This window comes from Oncorhynchus nerka, linkage group LG13 (genome assembly GCF_034236695.1).
Source record: "Oncorhynchus nerka isolate Pitt River linkage group LG13, Oner_Uvic_2.0, whole genome shotgun sequence".
Classification (NCBI taxonomy): Eukaryota; Metazoa; Chordata; class Actinopteri; order Salmoniformes; family Salmonidae; genus Oncorhynchus; species Oncorhynchus nerka.
In genome coordinates, this window is record NC_088408.1 from 61,291,193 (window position 1) to 61,314,713 (window position 23,521).

Consider the following 23,521-nt stretch of genomic DNA (forward strand, 5'->3'; position numbering starts at 1 on the left):
TCACAGACATGATTCAAACAGTTTTAGAAACTTCAGAGTGTTTGCTATCCAAATCTAATAATATGCATATCTTATATTCTTGGCATGAGTAGCAGGACGTTGAAATTGGGCACGCTATTTATCCAAAAGTGAAAATGCTGCCCCCTATCCCAAAGAGGTTAAAGAACACCATATATATTCTGTTAGACAAGTAACTCTTTATCCACAATATAGAATATATATGACATTTGCTTCCCTCCAGATCTGAGGGCACACACTTTCTCGTAGGCTTAAATTGAAGATATGTCAAATAGGAGTGGCAATATCGTCTACTATTATCCTCAGTTATTTTCCATCCAGGTTGTCAGACCGCAGTGGCTTGTCTATGTTGATAGACAACAATACTTTTTTCACCTCTTCCACACTCACTTTACGGAATTCAAAAGTACAGTGCTTGCCTTTTGTACTTTGGTCAGATATACTTGGATGTGTAGTGTCAGAGTTTGTTGCAGGCAAGTTTGCTAATCTTGCCAATGAAAAAATCATTAAAGTAGTTGGCAATATCAGTGGGTTTTGTGATGAATGAGCCATCTGATTCAATGAATGATGGAGCTAAGTTTGCCTTTTTTCCCAACATTTCATTTAAGGTGCTCCAAAGCTTTAAACTATCATTCTTTACATCATTTATTTTCGTTTCACTGTATAGTTTATTTTTATTTAGTTTAGTGACATTATTTCTCAATTTGCAGTACGTTTGCCAGTCGGTTGGGCTGCCAGACTTATTTGCCATACCTTTTGCCTCATCCCTCTCAACCATAATATTTTTCAATTCCTCTTCAATCCAAGAGGATTGAACAGTTTTTACAGTCATTTTCTTAATGGTTGCATGCTTTTTAGTAACTGGAATATGGAATTTCATAAATCTGTCAAGTGCAGCTTCTGGTTGCTCCTCATTACACACCACAGACCAGCAAATATTCTTTACATAGTCAACATAAGAATCACTACAAAACTTATTGTATGACCTCTTATCAACTATATCAGGCCCAGCCTTTGGAACTTTAGTTTTCCTAGATATGGCTACTATGTTGTAATCAATACATTCAATGGATTTGGATACTACTTTAAAGCAGATTTCTGCAGCATTAGTAAAGATGATGATTTCATTCCTGTGCTGTTTGTAACTACCCTAGTAGGCTGACTGACAACTTGAACCAGGTTGCAGGCACTGCTCACAGTTTGACGTTTTTTCTTCAGTGGGCAGCTTGATGAAAGCCAGTCAATTGTCATGTTGGTATGAATGATTCGGGAGACAGGCGCAGGAATGCGTAATAGTTTTTAAAATTAAACCCAAATTACGGTGTGCTGTGTAAAGGCACGGGGACGAAGTCCAAACAAACACTATACAAAACATAACACATAACTGCACCACATATCACACTTTCACAAAATGCTTGAAGACATGGCTAAAGGTCAATCAGATTTGTGAACATGGTCCCTAGCTGTGTGTTGCCACTTTCCATGTTGTCTGTTGTCTGTAGCTTGTGAGGTGTGGAAACACTTTGTTGCTTTTATGAATTCTGTATTGCTGCTTTTTGTTCTGTCTGTATGCTACGTCTTGCTTGTCCTATGTTGCTCTGTCTGTATGCTATGTCTTGCTTGTCCTATGTTGCTATGTCTTGCTTGTTCTATGTTGCTATTGTCTATATTGTAATTGTTTTTAATAACCTGCCCAGGGACTGCGGTTGAAAATTAGCCGGCTGGCTAAAACCGGCACTTTTACTGAAACGTTGATTAATGTGCACTGTCCCTGTAAAAATAAAAAATAAACTCAAACTCAAACACAGGGTAGAAACCCAAACTAAAGAGCGAGGGGTACCTCGAATAAATAACACACGTGCACAATGATTAACACACGGGACAAGACCCGTAATCATCTGTGCAATCCACAATGGCACAAAAGCCAAAATACACAGCGCAGGTACACACACTCACCAATAGACATAGTAACAAAAATCGACAATGGAAACCAAAGGGCACACTTATACAAGTACTAATCAGTGGGAATAGGGGACAGGTGTGCGTAATGACATCAATATTTAAATCACCCAGAAAATATAATTCTCTGTTGATATCAGATACATTATCAAGCATTTCACACATATTATCCAGATACTGACTTTTATCACTTGGTGGTTTATAGCAGTTCCCACCAGAATGGGCTTTAGGTGAGGCAGATAGCCATATTACTTCAACAGTATTTAACATGGGATTTTCTCTAAGCTTTACAGGGATGTGGTTTTTAATATAGACCTCAACAACGCCCCCATTGACATGTCTGTCTTTTCGGTAGAAGGCATAACCATGTATTGCTACCACTGTATCATCAAAGGTATTATCTAAGTGTGCTTCAGAGATTGTTCGAATATGAACATCATCTGTTAAAAGCAAGTGATTGACTTCAGGCACCTTGTTTCTTAGTCTACATATGTTCATATGGGCTATTTTTAGCACTTTTCTGGGTTGCTTGATTGTTATTAATGTTTTACTGGGAAGCTTGTCAGAAGTAGACTTGCTCATGTTATGTACATTGGAGCTGATAGTGCACAGTGAGCTGCACACAGTGGACTTCCTACTAAGGCACTCCGCCTCAGTGCTGACAGTGTAACTGGTTCATAGGCACATGGTTACTGCATACAATAGCTGTAGGATCAACAGAGGTATTCAGGGCAGTTAGGGGGACATCAACTAAGTTACTTACATTGTGTCTGCCAACGCCCCTGGGATCATGCACATTTGATGCAGCACTATGACAACTTAGTGTCACAATGGTAGGGATTAACAGAGTTGATCTTGTGTCATTGATAACTAATTGTCTCAACGGAGCCTTGAAATGCTTGGACAGAGTCCAGGAGCCAAGATGATTTGGATGGACCCCATCATTCCTGTAGAGTATCTTCTGTTTCCAGCATGCGTCAGAGTTAACTATAAAAGTGATTCAAACAGAGCTACAGTAATATTTTTGCCAGGTGTGTAATGACAGTAGCCATTGACTGCAGGAAAGGCCTACATATGCTAAGAATGTTCCAAAGCCAAGCAACTATCCTGCACCATTCCTAGAAAGTCGTGGGAAAGTTGTATGCAAAATAGCAATAGGACAACCACGCCATCACTAAGTTCTAAGAAAGATATGGGATGTCACATTTCTGGTAGTGATTTGTAATTTCAATTGATTTTTTTCTCCCCTCCTCTCCTCCTGAAGGGCTCACGGTCCCGACTCTGTGATGATGGGTGACGGTCCGACAAACCGACCCGTGGAGCTGACCCAGTCCCAGATGCTGCACATCGCCCAGCAGATCGCTGCAGGCATGGTCTACCTGGCCTCCCAGCACTTTGTCCACCGAGACCTGGCCACACGTAACTGTCTCGTGGGAGAGAACCTGCTGGTGAAGATCGGTGACTTCGGCATGTCCCGAGACGTGTACAGCACGGACTACTACAGGGTAAGTGTATGTGTCGCCCTCTTTTTTCTTGACCTTGTACTACCTCCCTTTGCATGGTTCTCCCTCTCTCTCCCTGCATGGGCATGATCTGCAGGCTATAGAATCTTCGTCCTCTTCAGAACTGTTACAATAAAAACGAGTATTCGAGCACATTCAAGTTTCAAGTTTTTTATGTCACATGCACAAGTACAGTTAACTACCTTTTTTGCAAACTCAAAACCCAACAATGCAATAATCAATAACAATGTAATACTAGGAAAAAACACACAAGAAATAAGAAGAAATATGAAGAAAACAATAAGTGAGTAAATAAGTAAACATACTATATACAGGGTCAGTTCCAGTACCAGAATTACAATGTGCAGGGATACTGGAGTGATGGAGGTAGATGTGTATAAGGTTAAGGGGATTAGGCAACAGGATATAAGACAGAGAAGCAGCAGCTTGTATGTGAGGGGGGGGTGTAGTCAATATAAATGTACAGTATGGACATATTATGTGTGAGTGAGCAGATGATGGAGTTAGTGTGTGTGAGTGTGTAGGGCCCTGTGAGTGTGCATAGTGACAAACAGTTGAAATAAAAAGGTCAATGAGGATACAAGGTTAATTCAGATTTTGTTAGTTCTTTATCAGTCGTATTGTTTTGGAATAGAAGCTGTTCAAGAGCCTGTTGGTGTCAGACTTGATGCACCGGTACCGCCTGCCATGCAGAAGCAGAGAGAATAGTCTATGGCTTAGGTGGTTGGAGTCTTTAACAATTTTCCGGGCCTTCCTTCCACACCACCTGATATAGATGCCCTGGATGGCAGGAAGCATGGCCCTAGTGATATACTTGGCTGTCCTCACCACCCTCTTTAGCTCCATGCGATCGAGGTTGGTGCTATTGCCATACCAGGCAGTGATGCAGCCTGTCAAGATGCTATCAATGGTACAGCTATAGAACCTTTTGAGGATTTAAGGGCCCATGCCAAACTTACTGACATTGAGGGAGAGGCCGTTGCTCTGGCACCACACTGCCAGGTCACAGACTTCCTCCCTGTAGGCTGATCAATCGTCACCGGTGATCAGGCCTACCACCATCGTGTCATCAGCAAACTTGATGATGGTGTTGGAGTCATGCTTGGTACGCAATCATCGGTGAACAGGGAGTACAAGAGGGGACTAAGAACACACCCCTGTGGGGCACCTGTGTTGCGGGTCAGCGTGGCAGAGGTATTTTGCCTACCCTTACCACCTGGGGTTGGCCAGTTTCCAGGTGCAGAGGGAGGTGTTCAGACCCAGAGTCCTAAGCTTGGAGACATGTTTGGAGGTGACAATGGTGTTGAACCCTGAGCTGTAGTCCATGAACAGCATTCTCATATAGGTATTCCTCTTATCTAGGTGGGTGAGGGCAGTGCAATTGAGATTGCGTCATCTATGGATCTGTTGGGGCGGTATAGAGTGGGTCTATGGTGTCTGTGATGGTGGAGTTAATGTGTGCCATAACCTGCCTCTCAAAGCACTTCATGATTACAGAAGTGAGTGCTACAGGGCGGTAGTCATTGTCGGATGACGCCTTAGAGTTCCTGGGGACAGAAATGATGGTAGTCATCTTAAAACATGTGGGGATTACAGACTGGGACAAGAAGAGTTTGAAAATGACCTTTAATATGCCTGCCAGCTGTTCTGCGCATGCTCTGAGAACGCACCCTGGAAACCCGTCGGGCCCAGCGGCCTTGCGGATGTTGACCTGTTTAGAGACCTTTCTCAAGTCGGCCTCAGAGAGCGAGATCCCAATCCTCTGGGTCGGTGACGGCTCTCACACCCGGCACGATGTTATTGTTGTCGAAGCGTGTATTGGGTTCGTCTGGTAGAGAGGCATTATGGGGCAGATCACGGTTGGGTCTTCCTTTGTAATCCGTAATCGACTGTAGTCCGCACCACATGCGGCAGGCGGCAGAGCCTGTGTAATATGAGTCCACCTTATTCCTATATTGTCCTTTTGCTCGTTTGATGACTCTGCAGAGGTCAAAGCGGAACTTCTTGTACATATTCCAGTCCTCGGCCGAAGCAGTGAACCCTCATCGAATGCATTTTCGAATGAAGGCGGAGACGGAGGTGGTTAACTCGTCAATGTTATCGGCGGAGTGTGGAAACACATTCCAATCAGTGCTAGCAATGCAGTCCTGTAGCATAATCTCTCATTCTGGTGACCATTTCTCAAATGTTTGAATTTCTGCTTGTAAACTGGAAACAGGAGTACGGATTGGCGGATGAGGGAGGGCCTTGTATCCTTGGTTGTGAGTAGAATAACAGTGGTCAAGGACCTTATCGCCCCTAGTGGCGTTGGAGATGTGTTGATAGAAGTTGGGCATCAGGTGTCTTAGTGACGCCAGCAACCAGAAAAACAGCCTCTGGATGTAGTTTTTCTTGCTTGCAGTGAACTTACCAATCAAGTATCTAACTAACTGAACAATCGATCAGTCAGCAGCAACATCCTGTATGGACTGTGTATGGACTGGGTTGAGAAACACTGTAGAGGACTTATTCATAGGTGTCAGTGTATAGATGTCAGCAGTATAGTAGTTACTATGCAACCCGGCCTAAGGTCAATTCGTAGGATTTGGGATGTAAATTTGTTCGCATTTAGTAGGATATTTTACATTACCAATGGAATAGGAAATGGAGGATGTATAGTATCATGTGTCTTACCCTGCCATACAATATCACATTAATTGGATGATGTAATTTATCAAACATCTTGGAGGATGTATAGTATAGTAAGTCTTGCCCTGAGGCCAGGCTGCTTGTTGCATGTAAGCGTTTGTGGCTAACGTTAGCGGCTAATGCAGCAGGTTAGGATTCTAACGCAGCAGGTTAGGAGAACTAACGTAGCAGGTTAGGAGAAATTACGTAGCCGGGTCAAGGGAAGAGTTAGCTAAAATGCTACAGTTGTCCTCAACACGAGTCAAACACGCTGGACGGTCACATTATAAGGCCACCCATCCTCCCCGACCAATCTACTTTCGTTTCTATGTTAAGTAACCAGACCATGAATCCATTTGTAACGTAACACATAACACTAAATGGAGGTACACAAATGTATGTAACATATCCCTGACAGACAGACGGATGGACAGCTGAGAGCTGAGAGCTGAGAGCTCTGTCTGTCTGTGCTCTGCCAGGGATTAATAGGATTGACAGGAGCATAAAAGGGCCCTAAACGACACCCACCCTTAGCTCAAATAGTGTCTCTGTGTTTGGATCTTACTCCATCTCTTCATTCCTCTAGCTCTCTCACCCCGTCTCAGTCAGTCAGTCAGTCTGTCTGTCTGTCTGTCTGTCTGTCTGTCTGTCTGTCTGTCTGTCTGTCTGTCTGTCTGTCTGTCTGTCTGTCTGACTGTCTGTCTGTCTCTCTCTCAACTTTTATTCCAATCCCCACACACCCCAGAAACACACACACACACGCGCACACGCACACGCACACGCCTCCTCTTAGTACAATTAACCACTGGAGTTTCGCCATAGCAATGTGCAAGGGCAGCACAGCTTAAGTTATATCAGACAGTCCCTATGAAAAAAAGTAATTAAAGAACTCTATTAGTATGCAGCTCCGATACTACAGAGAACGAGAGAGAGGCAGAAAAGGAGGGAAAGAGAGAGAGGGAGAGAGAGATGAGGAGAGAGGGCGGGAGGCGAAATGGAGAGTGAGTCAAAGAAATCCACACAAATATAGACGCAAGAGAGGAGGGGTACGGGAGAAAAGAGAAGAGAGGCTTCAGAGTGAAGAGGTTGAGAGAAGGGACCGAGTGTGGAGAGAAAGAAATGAAAAAAAGAGAAAGGAGCCAATGATAGATGCTGAGAAATAGACTGAGAGCTGCTCCCTCCCCCTATAGTTGGGTGAAAGAATGATGAACAATCATGTCATAGGAGGGATCAGAAGGTGGACCAGCACAAGTGGCTTCCTGTCTAGAGATTATGCCTGACAGTGGCTGCATCTGAAATGGTACCCTGTTCACTAGAGCAATTCAGACGCACCAACATACTCAGGGAAAAAAGGAGACGAATTGTACGTAAAGATCAGCCTCTTTTATAATTTCTCTTTAATCCACATGACCACACAAATCTGTATGCTTTTTAATTACAGACCGACAGACAAGGCTCGCTATACTCACTCCTGGGGATAAGAAACACAGTGATTCCCAGTGGAATGACAATCTCCGTAGAAACACAAGGCTACGCAATTCAGTGTACTGGAAAAATGAGGGGGAGTTTTGGTCACAGGTCCTGCAATGGCTGAAGAATTGCAACATTTACCTGGAGCTAACTCTGCAGATAGCACTACAGGGTGATCTGAAAAATCATAGTCAATCAATCAATAATATAATAATACTTTAAGCAAAAACATTTATTTTTAATTTACAATCTGTAGAAATTCTGAGAATAGAAAGGTTCAGAACTTCAGTGAAACATCACAGCACAGTTGAAGAATATATAAAGCCAATATGGATGGTGTTAAGAGACAGATGGGAGGAGTTGAATGGAGCTGAAGTTTGGGAATAACAACTAGTAACAAGAAACTAATGTAAAACATACTGTGTCCATAAAACATATATAGGTTCAGAACTTTTGTGAAAGAAATAGATGGGAGAGGTTGAGGTTAGAGGAAGGACAGGAGTAAAAACAAACAAAATATAACTATTGTAAAATACATTGTATCCGTAAAATGTATATAGTATGTATAAGCTGGAAGTAGAAGCCTAGGTGTTGTTCACTAGTTTACTCCAATTAGGAGAAGGGTGGTTGGGTTAGAAGGTAATAAAGCAAAATATATATATTTTTAAAATGTGTTTATATATGTATGTATATATGTTGTGGTGGTTCATTTCTTTACTATCAAATGAGGAGAGACAAACTTATCACACAAGTCAGAGTTATACTTAAACTAAATCTTTAATCACTTGTTAATAAGGGAGCAGGTCAACACAACACACACATATAAAGTGAATCGATTGAGTGCTCTACGATAATGATGGCTGGTCATGGCTGGTTGACGATTCACGCTCAGATGATTCGTTGAGAGCCCCGAGACAAAAGTACAAAGGTATTTTATAGCCAAGATACACCCCTTTCAACCTACATGATGAACAACAGATATATAGAATGGGTCACAAGGTTAACATTTGTATGAAAGATACCTATAATACATAGCAGACAGTATCTGCTGTTTCATTGTGTAGAGACCAGTGTCTGGCCCTGTATAGAACAGAAACATTAACCTGGGATATTCGGGACAGTAGCGTCCCACCTCGCCAACAGCCAGTGAAAGTGCAGGGCGCCAAATTCAAAACAACAAAAATCTCATAATTAAAATTCCTCAAGCATACAAGTATTTTACACCATTTTAAATGTACAATTCTCATTAATCCAGCCACAGTGTCTGATTTCAAAAAGGCTTTACAGCGAAAGCACCACAAACGATTATGTTAGGTCACCACCAAGTCACAGAAAATCACAGCCATTTTTCCAGTCAAAGAGAGGAGTCACAAAAAGCAGAAATATAGATAAAATTAATCACTAACCTTTGATGATCTTCATCAGATGACACTTATAGGACTTTATGTTACACAATACATGTATATTTTGTTCGATAAAGTGCACATTTATATCCAAAAATTACATTTTACATTGGGGTGTTATGTTCAGTAGTTCCAAAACATGCGGTGATTTTGCAGAGAGCCACATCAATTCACAGAAATCCTCATAATAAACGTTGATAAAAGATACAACTCTTACACATGGAACTTTAGATACACTTCTCCTTAATGCAACCGCTGTGTCAGATTTCAAAAAAACTTTACGGAAAAAGCACACCATGCAATAATCTGAGTACAGCGCTCAGAGACCAAACCAGCCAAAGAAATATCCGCCATGTTGTGTGTAGACCTCTGCAATCAACCTGATACCCCAAAGTCTAAAACAATTTTGGGCACAGTTGACCCCCCCCCTTCAGGCACTGATTCTTCTGGCGTCCTTTTCGTCTTCTTCAGATAGCTTTACAGTTCAAAGTGGATGGCCATGATAATGTCCCAATTTCAATGTTTCACCTGAGCCGCCATCACCTTTACCACCCATTATTTGTTGTCCATTCAACAAATCAGTAAACCAGTAACATAAGAGAAGTTTGGAACATATTTCTCCCCATGCTCACTCCACGTGGACTCCTCTCACACTCCTGAGAAAAGACATGAGAGAAAAGCAGTTAATAGCTTTGATCAGATGCTGTACACCGGTTGCTGGCTCGGACTCATTTCTCTCAGTAGAAGTGGTGCGGACAGGGCCATATTGAACGCCTTTGTTGCTATTCTTCAGCCAATTAGAGGGGGGTTTGAGGTCCACACACTGTTCGGTCCAATTATCTCTTCCATGCATTAAGATACCGTCTGATCAGAACAACAGTTTAGTTCAGTTCATTAACCATATGATAAATGATTACTTTGACCAATTATTCTTAATACAAATGTCTAAACATATGTCAAAGAGAATAACAACACATTCTATTGAAACTGTTCTTTCAAATGGGCTTATACTCCCCATCACACCATTAACTCTATCGCAGAGCCACAGGATCAGGAAATTAGACCTATGACCCATCGGGAATAGAACAGAACAAAACAACACAACAATACACTCCTTCACATATCACTCCATATACATCACTCAAGATATGTCAACTTTAATCCAAAACCTCAGAGGGCTGTTACCTCCCCCATTTTGACACATAACTCCCTATGTGAGTAACGTGTAAAAATAAAAAACGCACTACTGGTCAATAAATAAAACAACATTTCAAAAAACAAAATAGAATTAAAATCACTACTCTTAAGAACTCCATAAATAAAAAATAATTGTATCCATACGGTCGTAGGAAAATAGACTTAAGGCAGCCTACCTTTAGTCAAAGGCAACGCCCTCTCCTTTTTCACATTGATCCAAATCACAAATATGGCTAAGAACTATAAACTTCATCATAATTATCAATATTACAAATGACCTTTAAATCAGTATTACAAATTACCTTAAAATCATTAACCAAATGGCTTTCCAATGAGGGTGATCAAACCACAATGGAAAGTCATTGACAGAGGTCATAGGTCATGCAAACCCTTCAAAGAAGTGTTTCTTACAATATTAGACAATTTAATGAAAGATGTGTGTGGCAGATGTGTTGCTACCTACCCTCACCACCTGGGGGTGGCCCTTCAGGAAGTCCAGGATCCAGTTGCAGAGGGGGGTGTTTAGTCCCAGGATCCTTACCTTAGTGATGAGCTTTGAGGGCACTATGGTCTTGAACGCTGAGCTGTAGTCAATGAATAGCATTCTCACATAAGTGTTCCTTTTGTCCAGGTGGGAAAGTGCATTGTGGAGTGCAATAGAGATTGCATCATCTGTGGATCTCTTTGGGCGGTATGCAAATTGGAGTGGGTCTAGGTTTTCTGGGATAATGGTGTTGATGTGAGCCATTACCAACCTTTCAAAGCACTTCACGGCTACGGACGTGAGTGCTACGGGTCTGTAGTCATTTAGGCAGGTTGTCTTTGTGTCCTTGGGCACAGGGACTATGGTGGTCTGCTTGAAACATGTTGGTATTACAGACTCAATCAGGGACATGTTGAAAATATCAGTGAAGACACCTGCCAGTTGGTCAGCACATGCCCGGAGCACACATCCTGGTAATCCGTCTGGCCCCGCAGCCTTGTGTATGTTGACCTGTTTAAAGGTCTTACTCACGTCGGCTACGGAGAGCGTGATCACACAGTCATCCGGAACAGCTGATGTTCTCATGCATGCCTCAGTGTTGCTTGCCTCGAAGCGAGCATAGAAGTGTTTTAGCCCGTCTGGTAGGCTCGTGTCACTGGGCAGCTCGCGGCTGTGCTTCCCTTTGTAGTCTGTAATAGTTTGCAAGCTCTGCCATATAAGACGAGCGTCAGATCCGGTGTAGTATGATTCAATCTCGTCTTGGAGTGTGCTGTTCTATCTTGCCGGTGCATCGTATATAGCCATGTCGCATTCAGCCACGATTCCGTGAAACATATGATATTACAGTTTTGATGTCCAGTTGGTAGGATATATTTGTGATCGTACCTCATCTAATTTATTGTCCAATGATTGCACTTTGAGTAGTATTGACGGTAACAGCAGCTTTCCCACTCTCCTTCTCCGGGTCCTGACAAGGCATCCCACTCTTTCGGCCCTGTGGGGTGTTTGGAGATTGTCCTCTGCATCCTCCTACTCAAACAATGTTCTGCTCTTACCTCTATCATAAGATTCAAAACCAACTTGACAACTTTCTCTTCTCGTTCAGCTTCACATTTATGAAATCTCCAAGACTTTAAAAATAACATGTAATGCGCCAAATGTATAAAATACATCAGTCAATCCATAAGAAGAAAAAAATGACAATTTGTTGGGCACAACTCTATCGCAATTACCTATCCACCATTATTTGAATTCATTCGATTTAGGTAACTGTCTCTTCTTTGATTCAGTTATTTAAATACAACTCAATTCTCAATATGTTATTCCAGCAGACCATTAAGGCAACAGACAACGTATTACATCGAAATCACCTCTCTATTTATGTTGAATGAATTAGTCTTTCAATTTGAACTAAGCAAGCTGTTAAAACGTTCAGTTTATATCTTAAGCAAACACTGGTGGCTGTATCTTTCCAGGCAAATTCAATCAGAAACTCAGATTGTAGTCAATACCATAGACCCAATGCTATTGACATTTTATGTTTACCTTTATTTAACTAAGCAAGTCAGTTAAGAACAAATTCTTACTTTCAATGATGGCCTAGGCACAGTGGGTTAACTGCCTTGTTCAGGGGCAGAACAACATATTTTTTACCTTGTCAGCTCGGGGATTCAATCTTGCAACCTTTTGGTTACTGGTCTAACGCTCTAACCTGCCACCCCAAATCTAGAACCTTTACATTTTCTAGAAATTACAAAGATTTCTAGAAATTACGAAGAAACACTGCAAATAAGCCAATTTACAATTGTCTGTAGTCGTAAAAACAGGCACATAATAACGTCACAATTCCCAGAAAATAGCCTTAATCTAAGGTCCAAGCGTTTCTCCCGCGAGATTCTCACATGCCAAAGGAATAGATTAGCAAAGAGTTAAATTGACATTCATTGACGAGGAAACAAATCTTGCGCTTTTAATAAAAGTAGATTATGTTTTCTCATGCAACGTATTTAAATTACTTTACTACATCACATTAATCACGCAATGATAATTTGTTTGATGGATACCCTAGGCTTTGTACGACATTATAAATTACGTTGAGATTCCATCTTAATTCACTCTAACTTTATGGAAAAAGGTTTATTCAATAAACCCAGCAACTCCTCTCATACTAGGTAGAAACATTTAAACACATTTTCAGGCCTTAAGGGCAGTTGTATTTCAAATGTAGCACCCGGACATAGAAAATCCAATAAGCGTTTTATAGTTACATCGTTAGGGTAAGTTAACCAAAAGTGGACACACCAATCAGTTTCTGAGACAATTGCCAATACATTGTAGACCGTTTAATAATGCTTAAACCTCATCTTTATCAAATTATCCATTAAAGATACCAACTCAAAACCTACGTACGTCTACGTATGGGTGGTTTAAATTGTATATAATCATATTCCCAGTATTACTTTATCAAATCTCTAGTAATCGATTATACACACATACAATTGATCATATTTTCATATATTCACAGAATCCATATAAAACGCTCAGCAGAACAAAACAAAAAAAACTTTTGTTTCCCGGACAATGACCAGCCCGTCATGGGATCCTCAACGGTTCTCTAACCTCCCAGAGACCATGGCAAAATCAAGCCTCTCAGGAACTATAGACCTTCCGCTGCTTTCTAAAATATCATCCCGTTCTCAATATCACTCCGTGATATTCTATGATGGGCAGTGAAGGAACAGAACCCCAAGATAACTTTATATAAATGTCTATTATCCAAATTTCAATCATCTGAGTAAGCATATTTCTATATGTTACTATCCAAACGTCAGATTAAGACTCATTTCCATATTCACACAACTCTCAAATCACAGTCACACAATGCTATTCTGAAACATACCTAATGAATTCATTGTTTTTCAACAATATTTTAACCTGTAGGAATATTTTCTTATTTCTATCTCATGATTAGTTCGTAGGATAATGCAACTCATACATTTACATCTTTCAATACTTCTAAAATGGGGTACATGTTTGAAAACAATTACAGGTGCAACCTTCTTTATTACACTATGTCATGAATGGTCTTAACTAGTTCACACAGATTCAAGATGTTTTAATATTAAATGGCGGTCACACAGACACTTTTCAGAATGAGGTCCTTCTTCCAATAGGGTTTCACCAGGTACCGTGTTTCACACAGAACCCACAGTCACCCTGGCCCCTCACCCTTACAGACTGCACCAATTCAGTGTCAGGACGGCTCTTGGTTGTTAAAAACACCTTGAGGATGGATTCTAAACAACTTTTGCCATGTTTCTGTCGATATTATGGAGCTAATTTGGAAAAAAGTTTTGGCGTTGTAGTGATAACATTTTCCGGTCGATTTCTCAGCCAAGCATGATGAACAAACGGGAGCTATTTCGCCTACAAAAATAATATTTTTGGAAAAAAGGAACATTTACTATCTAACTGGGAGTCTCCTGAGTGAAAACAACCGAAGTTCTTCAAAGGTAAATTATTTAATTTGATTGCTTTTCTTATTTTCGTGAAAATGTTGCCTGCTGCCAGCAGAGCCTAACATAGCATTATGCCATGATAAATTTACACAAATGCTTACACAAAAATCTGAGATGACAGTGTGATTAACAAAAGGCTAAGCTGTGTCTCAATATATTTCATTTGTGATTTTCATGAATAGGAACATTTTCTAGGGGTATTTATGTCCGCTGCGTTATGTTAATTTGTTTGAGGCTATGATTACGCTCCCGGATCCGGGATTGCTAGTCACAAGAATTAAAGTAGCCCTATGGACAGATACTCCAATCTCCACTGTGGAGCTTTGCAGCTCCTTCAGGGTTATCTTTGGTCTCTTTCTTGCCTCTCTGATTAATGCCCTCCTTGCCTGGTCTGTGAGTTTTGGTGGGCGACCCTCTCTTGGCATGTTTGTTGTGGTGCCATATTCTTAAAAAAAAATGTATAATGGATTTAATGGTGCTCCGTGGGATGTTCAAAGTTTCAGATTTTTTTTAGAACCCAACCCTGACCTGTATTTCTTCACAACTTTGTCCCTGACCTGTTTGGAGAGCTCCTTGGTCTTCATGGTGCCGCTTGCTTGGTGGTGCCTCTTGCATAGTGGTCTTGCAGTCTCTAGGGCCATTCGGAACAGGTTATATATATTGACATCATGTGACACTTAGATTGCACACAGGTGGACTTTATAGCGTCCCACCTGGCCAACATCCTGTGAAATTGCAGAGTGCAAAATTCTAACTACAGAAATATCAATATTCAACTTTCATAAATCACAAGTGTAATAGATCAAAATAAAGCTTAACATCTTGTTAATCCAGCCGCTGTGTCAAATTTCAAAAAGGCTTTACGGCGAAAGCACACCATGCGATTATCTGAGGACAGCGCCCCGCATACAAACACATGAAAATAATTTTTCAACCAGGCAGGTGCGATGCAAAAGTCAGAAATAACGATATAATAAATGTCTTACCTTTGAAGATCTTCTTCTTTTTGCAATCCCAAATGTCTCAGGGACACAATGAGTGGTCGTTTTGTTCGATAAATTCCTTCTTTATATCCCCAAAATGTCCATTTATTTGGCGCGTTTGATTCAGAAATACACCGGTTCCAACTCGCCAACATTAGATACAAAGTATCTAATAAGTTACCTGTAAACTTGGTCCAAACATTTCAAACAATGTTCCTAATCCAACCTCAGGTATCCCAAAATTTAAATAATCGATCAAATCTAAGACGGGATAAACAGTTTCCAATACCAAAGAAAAATAACACAAGCACGCTCCTGTTCACGCGCACCAAAATACTAGAGCCCTTCAGAGTGACACGTACAAAGGACAGAATTACTTCTTAATTTCTCAAAAGAAAAACATTGACCAATTTCTAAAGACTGTTGACATCTAGTGGAAGCCATAGGAACTGCAATATGGGCCCTAATAAATCAGGATTCCCGTAGAAAAGCATTGGAAAACACAATGACCTCAAAAAAAATCCTGGATGGATTGTGCTCAGGGTTTCGCCTGCCACATCAGTTCTGTTATACTCACAGACATTATTCTAACAGTTTTAGAAACATCAGAGTGTTTCTATCCAAATCTACTAATTATATGCATATCCTAGCTTCTGGGCGTGAGTAACAGGCAGTTTACTTTGGGCACGCTTTTGATCCGGTTGTGAAAATACGGCCCCCTATCCAAGAGATGTTTAACTAATGATGTGACTTCTGAAGATAATTGGTTGCACCAGATTTTATTTATTATATTTATAGGGGCTTCATTACTAAATATGTTCTTTTTTAATTTCACTTCACCAATTTGACCTATTTTCTGTATGTCTATTACATAATATGCAAATAAAAATCTATTTAAATTACAGGTTGTAATGCAACAAAATAGGAAAAATGCCAAAGGGGATGAATACTTTTGCAAGGCACTGTATACAGTACCAGTCAAAAGTTTGGACAAACCTACTCATTCAAGGGTTTTTCTTTATTTGTACTATTTTCTACATTGTCGAATAATAGTGAAGATATCAAAACTATGAAATAACACATATGGAATCACGTCGTAACCAAACAAAGTGTTAAACAAATCTAAATATATGATGACAGGTTTGCACACTCTTGGCATTCTCTCAACCAGCTTCATGAGATAGTCACCTGGAATGCTTTTCAATTAACAGGTGTGCCTTGTTAAAAGTTCATTTGTTGAATCTTTCCTTCTCAATGTGTTTGAGCCAATCAGTTGTGTTGTGATCAGGTAGGGGTGGTATACAGAAGATAGCCCTATTTGTTAAAAGACAATATTATGTCAAGAACAGCTCAAATAAGCAAAGAGAAATTACAGTCCATCAGTCCAGGCATTTAGGTCAGTCAATCCGGTATATTTCAAGAACTTTGAAAGTTTCTTCAAGTGTAGTCGCAAAAACCATCAAGCGCTATGATGAAACTGGCTCTCATGAGGACCACCACAGTAAAGGAAGACCCAGAGTTACCTCTGCTGCAGAGGATACATTCATTAGAGTTATCAGCCTCAGAAATTGCAGCTCAAATAAATGTTTCACATAGTTCAAGTAACAGACACATCTCAACATCAATTGTTCAGAGGAGACTGCGTGAATCACAGCTTCATTGTCGAATTGCTGCAAAGAAACCACTACTAAAGGACACCAATAAGAAGAAGAGAAATCTGTCCTTTGGTCTGATGAGTCCAGATTTGCAATAGTTTTTTGTTCCAACCACCGTGTCTTTGTGAGACGCAGAGTACGTGAACGGGTGATCTCTCCATTTGTGGTTCCCACCGTGAAGCATGGAGGTGATTTGATGGTGTGAGGGTGCTTTGATGGTGACACTGTGAGTGATTCATTTAGATTTCAAGGCCCACTTAACCAGCATGGCTACCACAGCATTCTGCAACAATACGCCATCCCATGTGGTTTGTGCTTAGTGGGAGTATCATTTGTTTTTCAGCAGGACAATGACCCAACACACCTACAGGCTGTGTAAGGGCTATTTGACCAAGAAGGAGAGTGATGGAGTGCTGCATCAGATGTCCTAGCCTCTACAATCCACCGACCTCAACCCAATTGAGATGGTTTGGGATGAGTTGGACCACAGAGTGAAGAAAAAGCAGCCAACAAGTGCTCAGCATAACTCCTTCAATACTGTTGGAAACACTTGTTTGGTTAATATATGTTATTTCATAGTTTTGATGTCTTCACTATTATTTTACAATCCAGAAAATAGTAAAAATAAAGAAAAACCCTTGAATGAGTAGGTGTGTCCAAACTTTTGACTGGTACTGTATATATTTGAAAAAAAAATGTTTTATGGGTGATTGGAAGTGATGCAGGCAATTACATTGATGGAAGTTACAATCTATCTGCAATATTAAAGCTGATGTACCCCCTTAAAAAAGGAGGGGGAGGAGTCTTATAGTGAAGCTCCTCCCACACAGCCAGCCTAAAGCCTCCCATAAGCGCTCTTTCAAACCCGCCTCGTTGCCATGGATACCACGGCCTCTGAGGTCACTACACTAAACTCACAATTTGTAATTTTTACTTCTTCTTTGAGGTCTTCTTGCCCAGACTAGCGGTGAGTTAGTTATTTATGAGAGAGAGAGAAAGAGAAAGAGAAAGAGAAAGAGAAAGAGAGAGAGAGAGAGAGAGAGAGAGAGAGAGAGAGAGAGAGAGAAAGAGAGAGAGCGAGAGAGAGAGAGAAAGAGAGAGAGAGAGAGAGAGAGAGAGCGAGAGAAAGAGAGAGAGAATTTTCTCAACTCAGAATATTGAGCTATAAAAACCATTGGGCCCTCTGTCTGAACATGCCAGTAAAACTGCTTCTCTTAATTTTTGATGAACCCAGGATGTTAAGAACAATTAATCAAGGGCTTCCTGACAATGAAACACTCAAACGCACACACAGACATAAACACAAACAAGCACACACATACACTTATGTACATACTGAGGACGCATTTCGTTCTGAACCAAACCAATATTTTTTCGTTACATTCCACTGTTCTGACCAGCAAAATAGCAAATAGCAAAACAGCAAAAAGTTATTAGATTCAAGCTCCAAAAAAGAAACGGTTTATATCATTAATTTCTGTTCCTTTTTAAACCTCTGAAATAAATCTACATTGTTTTACATTTAGCTCGACATGAAATTAATTCACCAATCAGTGAGGATAAAGCAGCTTGCTATGAAGCGGCAAGCTATTTACAAACATTGGACAGACAAGTGTAGGGTGCAAGATCTGACCAAAATTTTGCAGGTGGGGAGAGGTTGTAGGAGGGTGTAGTACTAGGCTTGGCTTGAAGTACTGGACGTCTTGTTTTGTTGTGACATGCATTATCTTATTTAGGCCCACAGAATTATAACTACAGAGGAGCGGCTTCTATGAAGGAACTTTGAATGTCTTTGAACTTCAAAAAGTTGGCTCAACATTGGACCAGTTTGTGTGTGCAGAGCGGCAGCAGAATTGAAATCAAAACCTGTCTTACCTTTTTTTTAGTTAATAAATTTGATGTGAAACGTGATAACTATAGTATCCTTAACTAGCATTGAAAAAGTTAATTGAATCTTCTCTAATTAAAAATCTTTCTCCCTAATTTCTGAATTACACTTGTAATGTCAGTAGGCTTTGCGTCAGAGGGAGAGGGTCTCGTAGTCTACACAGGATTTTCAGCTGGCAGGCAGACACTGGATTAAGTTTCTGAGTGACAGACTGAGGGCTTTGCATAGGTGCTTTGTTACGTTTTTTTTGTGGGACTGGGAAAAAAAAGGCCAGGAATGTAAAATAACATTATTAACCGCTTCCCATGCTTTTAAAATGACTTTCTTGTTCCAGAACATTATAGATCACTTTCATTCCCGGTTCTGATTCTGTTCCTCAATTTTTTGTAAAAATATTTTCCAGTTTTTGGTTGTTTCCTGAACCTGTTCCAACCCCAGAAACACACACAAACACACTCTAACATACAGTGCTGCTAGGAAACTGTAAAAAAGTTGCAGTCACTAAGATCAGGAGCACAGCATTAATATTTCAAACCACTCCACGTTTTACAATGTGATAAAACAAACAACGATAAATAAATACACTCACTAGATGTTGGCTTCGCCCTCAACCCCACACTGTTCTTGACCATGAATCCATCGCAACATACACACTGTACTTGGAAACTCAAGTGGGGTTTTAGTTATGTGAAAACACTTACAGTGAGTTATTTGGTGAGGAGGCGTCAGGAGCCTTTGAGAAGGCGGACTAGAGATGGAGCCAGATTGGTTTACACAAACAAACACACATACCAGGGTTGACTATCTCTTGGCTTTAATGGACTGATAAAGTAAAGGCTACTCTGACGGATAGGAGAGAAGAAGAGACCACGCAGGGCTGAGTGGGCAGCAGACAGCGGTGACCAACAACAGCTTCCTGTATCGTGCAGTGTCTGGGACGATATGACTGTACTGTAGCTACAGTCCTAAGCATTAATAAGTCCACCTTTCCTGAAGCACAGTGGGAGTAACTGCACATGAGGGACAGGGACATACAGTCCATTCAGAAAGTATTCAGACCCCTTCACTTTTTGCACATTTGTTACTTTAGTCTTATTCTAAATACATTAAATTAAATGTTTTCCTCATCAATCTACAAATAATACCCCATAATGACAATGCGAAAACAGGTTTTTAGATATTTTTTTTAAGGTATAAAAAACAGAATACCTTATTTACATAGGTATTCGAACACTTTGCTATGAGACTTGTAATTGAGCTCTGGTGCATCCTGTTCTATATCGTGGAGCTCCACCCATATGGGAGCTCTGCTCCTAGTGGTTTACCCTTCTGCCTAGGCAGCGAATAGCCTGAGAGAAACTTATGCACACACCTGCAGCCAATGGGAGTACAGGTGTCCCTATGTTGCAGATAGAGTTCAGTGTGTCAAATCGGAGGGCATGCTGTCCGGTCCTCTGGCAGTCTCTATGGGGGTGCCACAGGGTTCAATTCTCGGGCCGACTCTTTTCTCTGTATATATCAATGATGTTGCTCTTGCTGCGGGCGATTCCCTGATCCACCTCTACGCAGACGACACCATTCTATATACTTTCGGCCCGTCATTGGACACTGTGCTATCTAACCTCCAAACGAGCTTCAATGCCATACAACACTCCTTCCGTGGCCTCCAACTGCTCTTAAACGCTAGTAAAACCAAATGTATGCTTTTCAACCGTTCGCTGCCTGCACCTGCACGCCCGACTAGCATCACCACCCTGGATGGTTCCGACCTAGAATATGTGGACATCTATAAGTACCTAGGTGTCTGGCTAGACTGTAAACTCTCCTTCCAGACTCATATCAAACATCTCCAATCTAAAAATCTAATCTAGAGTCGGCTTTCTATTCCGCAACAAAGCCTCCTTCACTCACGCCGCCAAACTTACCCTAGTAAAACTGACTATCCTACCGATCCTCGACTTCGGCGATGTCATCTACAAAATAGCTTCCAATACTCTACTCAGCAAACTGGATGCAGTTTATCACAGTGCCATCCGTTTTGTTACTAAAGCACCTTATACCACCCACCACCTCGACCTGTATGCTCTAGTCGGCTGGCCCTCGCTACATATTCGTCGCCAGACCCACTGGCTCCAGGTCATCTACAAGTCCATGCTAGGTAAAGCTCCGCCTTATCTCAGTTCACTGGTCACGATGGCAACACCCACCCGTAGCACGCGCTCCAGCAGGTGTATCTCACTGATCACCCCTAAAGCCAACACCTCATTTGGCCGCCTTTCTTTCCAGTTCTCTGCTGCCTGTGACTGGAACGAATTGCAAAAATCGCTGAAGTTGGAGACTTTTATCTCCCTCATCAACTTCAAACATCTGCTATCTGAGCAGCTAACCGATCGCTGCAGCTGTACATAGTCCATCGGTAAATAGCCCACCCAATTTTACCTACCTCATCGCCATACTGTTTACTGTTTTTTGCACACCAATATCTCTACCTGTACATGACCATCTGATCATTTATCACTCCAGTGTTAATCTGCAAAATTGTAATTATTCGCTTACCTCCTCATGCCTTTTGCACACAATGTATAGACTCTCTTTTTTTTCTACTGTGTTATTGACTTGTTAATTGTTTACTCCATGTGTAACTCTGTGTTGTCTGTTCACACTGCTATGCTTTATCTTGGCCAGGTCGCAGTTGCAAATGAGAACTTGTTCCCAACTAGCCTACCTGGTTAAATAAAGGTGAAATAAATCAAATAAAAAAATGTTAGGGGATGCTTCCCCTCAATCACCCTCCCATTATCTTCAGTAACTTTGGCTGGGCTGAAGAAGCCGAGAAGAGAAGAGAAGAGAAGGGAAGAGAAAGACTCAGGACGAACCCGCCATCGAATTCCAATTCTCAACGTCATCCATCTCAATGAGCACATCTCTTTTAAGAGCTCAGTGTCGCTGCTTCTCTATGGTAGCTATGGACTCACACAACTTTTGTTTCATGTGCTTAGGGTCACAGCACACCAGGAGTGGCCTCACCAATCCCCCCAATGCCTGTGCTGCGCCCTCCTTTCTTTAACCTCTCTAGGGTACGTGGGACACGAATGTCCCACCTGACCAACATCCAGTGAAAGTGCAAGGCGCCAAATTCAAACAACAGAAATCTCATAATTAAAATTCCTCAAACATACATGTATTATACACCATTTTAAAGACAGACTTGTTGTTAATCCCACCACAGTGTCCAATTTCAAAAGGCTTTACGAGAAAAGCATAATATGCGATTATGTTAGGTCAGTACCTAGTCACAAAAAAAGAGCCATTTTTCCAGCCAAAGAGAGGAGTCACAAAAAGCAGAAATAGAGATAAAATGAATCACTAACCTTTGATGATCTTCATCAGATGGCACTCATAGGACTTCATGTTACACAATACATGTATGTTTTGTTCGATAAAGTTCATATTTATATCCAAAGATCTCTGTTTACATTGGCGCGTTGTTATGTTTTACCTCCAAAAAATCTGTTGAAAGTGCAGAGAGCTACATCAATTTACAGAAATACTCATCATAAATGTTGATGAAAATACAACTGTTATGCATGGAATTAAAGATATACTTCTCCTTAACCTCTTGCGACGAGCAATCCCGTATCCGGGAGCGTAATCATAGCCTCAAATGCATTAGCATAACGCAGCGGACATAAATACCCCTAGAAACTTTTCCTATTCATGAAAACCGCAAATTAAATGAAATAAATATATTCAAACACAAGCTTAGCCTTTTGTTAACAACACTGTCATCTCAGATTTTCAAAATATGCATTACAGCCAACGCTAGATAAGCATTTGTGTAAGTTTATCATGGCATAATGCTATGCTAGCTCTGCTGGCAGAAGGCAACATTTTCACGAAAATAAGAAAAGCAACCAAATTAAATCATTTACCTTTGAAGAACTTCGGATGCTTTCACTCAGGAGACTCCCAGTTAGATAGCAAATGTTCCTTTTTTCCAAAAATATTATTTTTTGTAGGCGAAATAGCTCCCGTTTCTTCATCATGCTTGGCTGAGAAATCGACCGGAAAATGCTACAACTAATAACGCCAAATGTTTTTCAAAATTTGCTCCATAATATCGACAGAAACATGGCAAACGTTATTTAGGATCCATCCTCAAGGTGTTTTTAACATATATATTCGATAATATATCCGTCGAGGCAAATGGTTTCTCATAAGAAGCGATTGGAAAAATGGCTACCTCAGTATTTTACGCAAGATTTTCTGCGGGAGACACCATGTGACCACATGCTATATATGGTCCCTTACGGCCATTCTTCAATGGAAATGACTAAAAAGACGTCACAATGCTGTAGACACCTTTGGGAATACGTGGAAAACGTAAGCTCATTCGTAGCTCATTCACAGCCATATAAGGAGTCATTGGCATAAGGCGGTTTCAAAAAATGCGGCACTTCCTGGTTGGATTTTTATCTGGGTTTCGCCTGTAACATCACAGACAATATCTTTGCAGTTTTGGAAACGTCAGAGTGTTTTCTTTCCAAAGCTGTCAATTATATGCATAGTCGAGCATCTTTTCGCAACAAAATATCTTGTTTAAAACGGGAACGTTTTTCATCCAAAAATGTTAATAGCGCCCCCTAATGCATAACTGGTTAATGCAACCGCTATGTCAGTTTCAAAAAAGCTTTACGGAAAAAGCACACCATGGAATAATCTGAGTACAGCAATACAGATACCCGTCATGTTATGG

At 40.8% G+C, this 23,521-nt stretch overlaps 1 protein-coding gene across 1 annotated transcript in view; it reads left to right on the forward strand.

Annotated features, from left to right (window-relative positions):
• LOC115139779 (BDNF/NT-3 growth factors receptor-like) overlaps nucleotides 1–23,521 on the forward strand; it is an 86,498-nt gene that overhangs the window by 54,330 nt on the left and 8,647 nt on the right. The window contains exon 14 of the mRNA XM_065026528.1: nucleotides 3,242–3,482. Within this exon, the coding sequence (XP_064882600.1) occupies nucleotides 3,242–3,482 (241 nt within the window). The remainder of the gene's footprint in view (nucleotides 1–3,241; nucleotides 3,483–23,521) is intronic.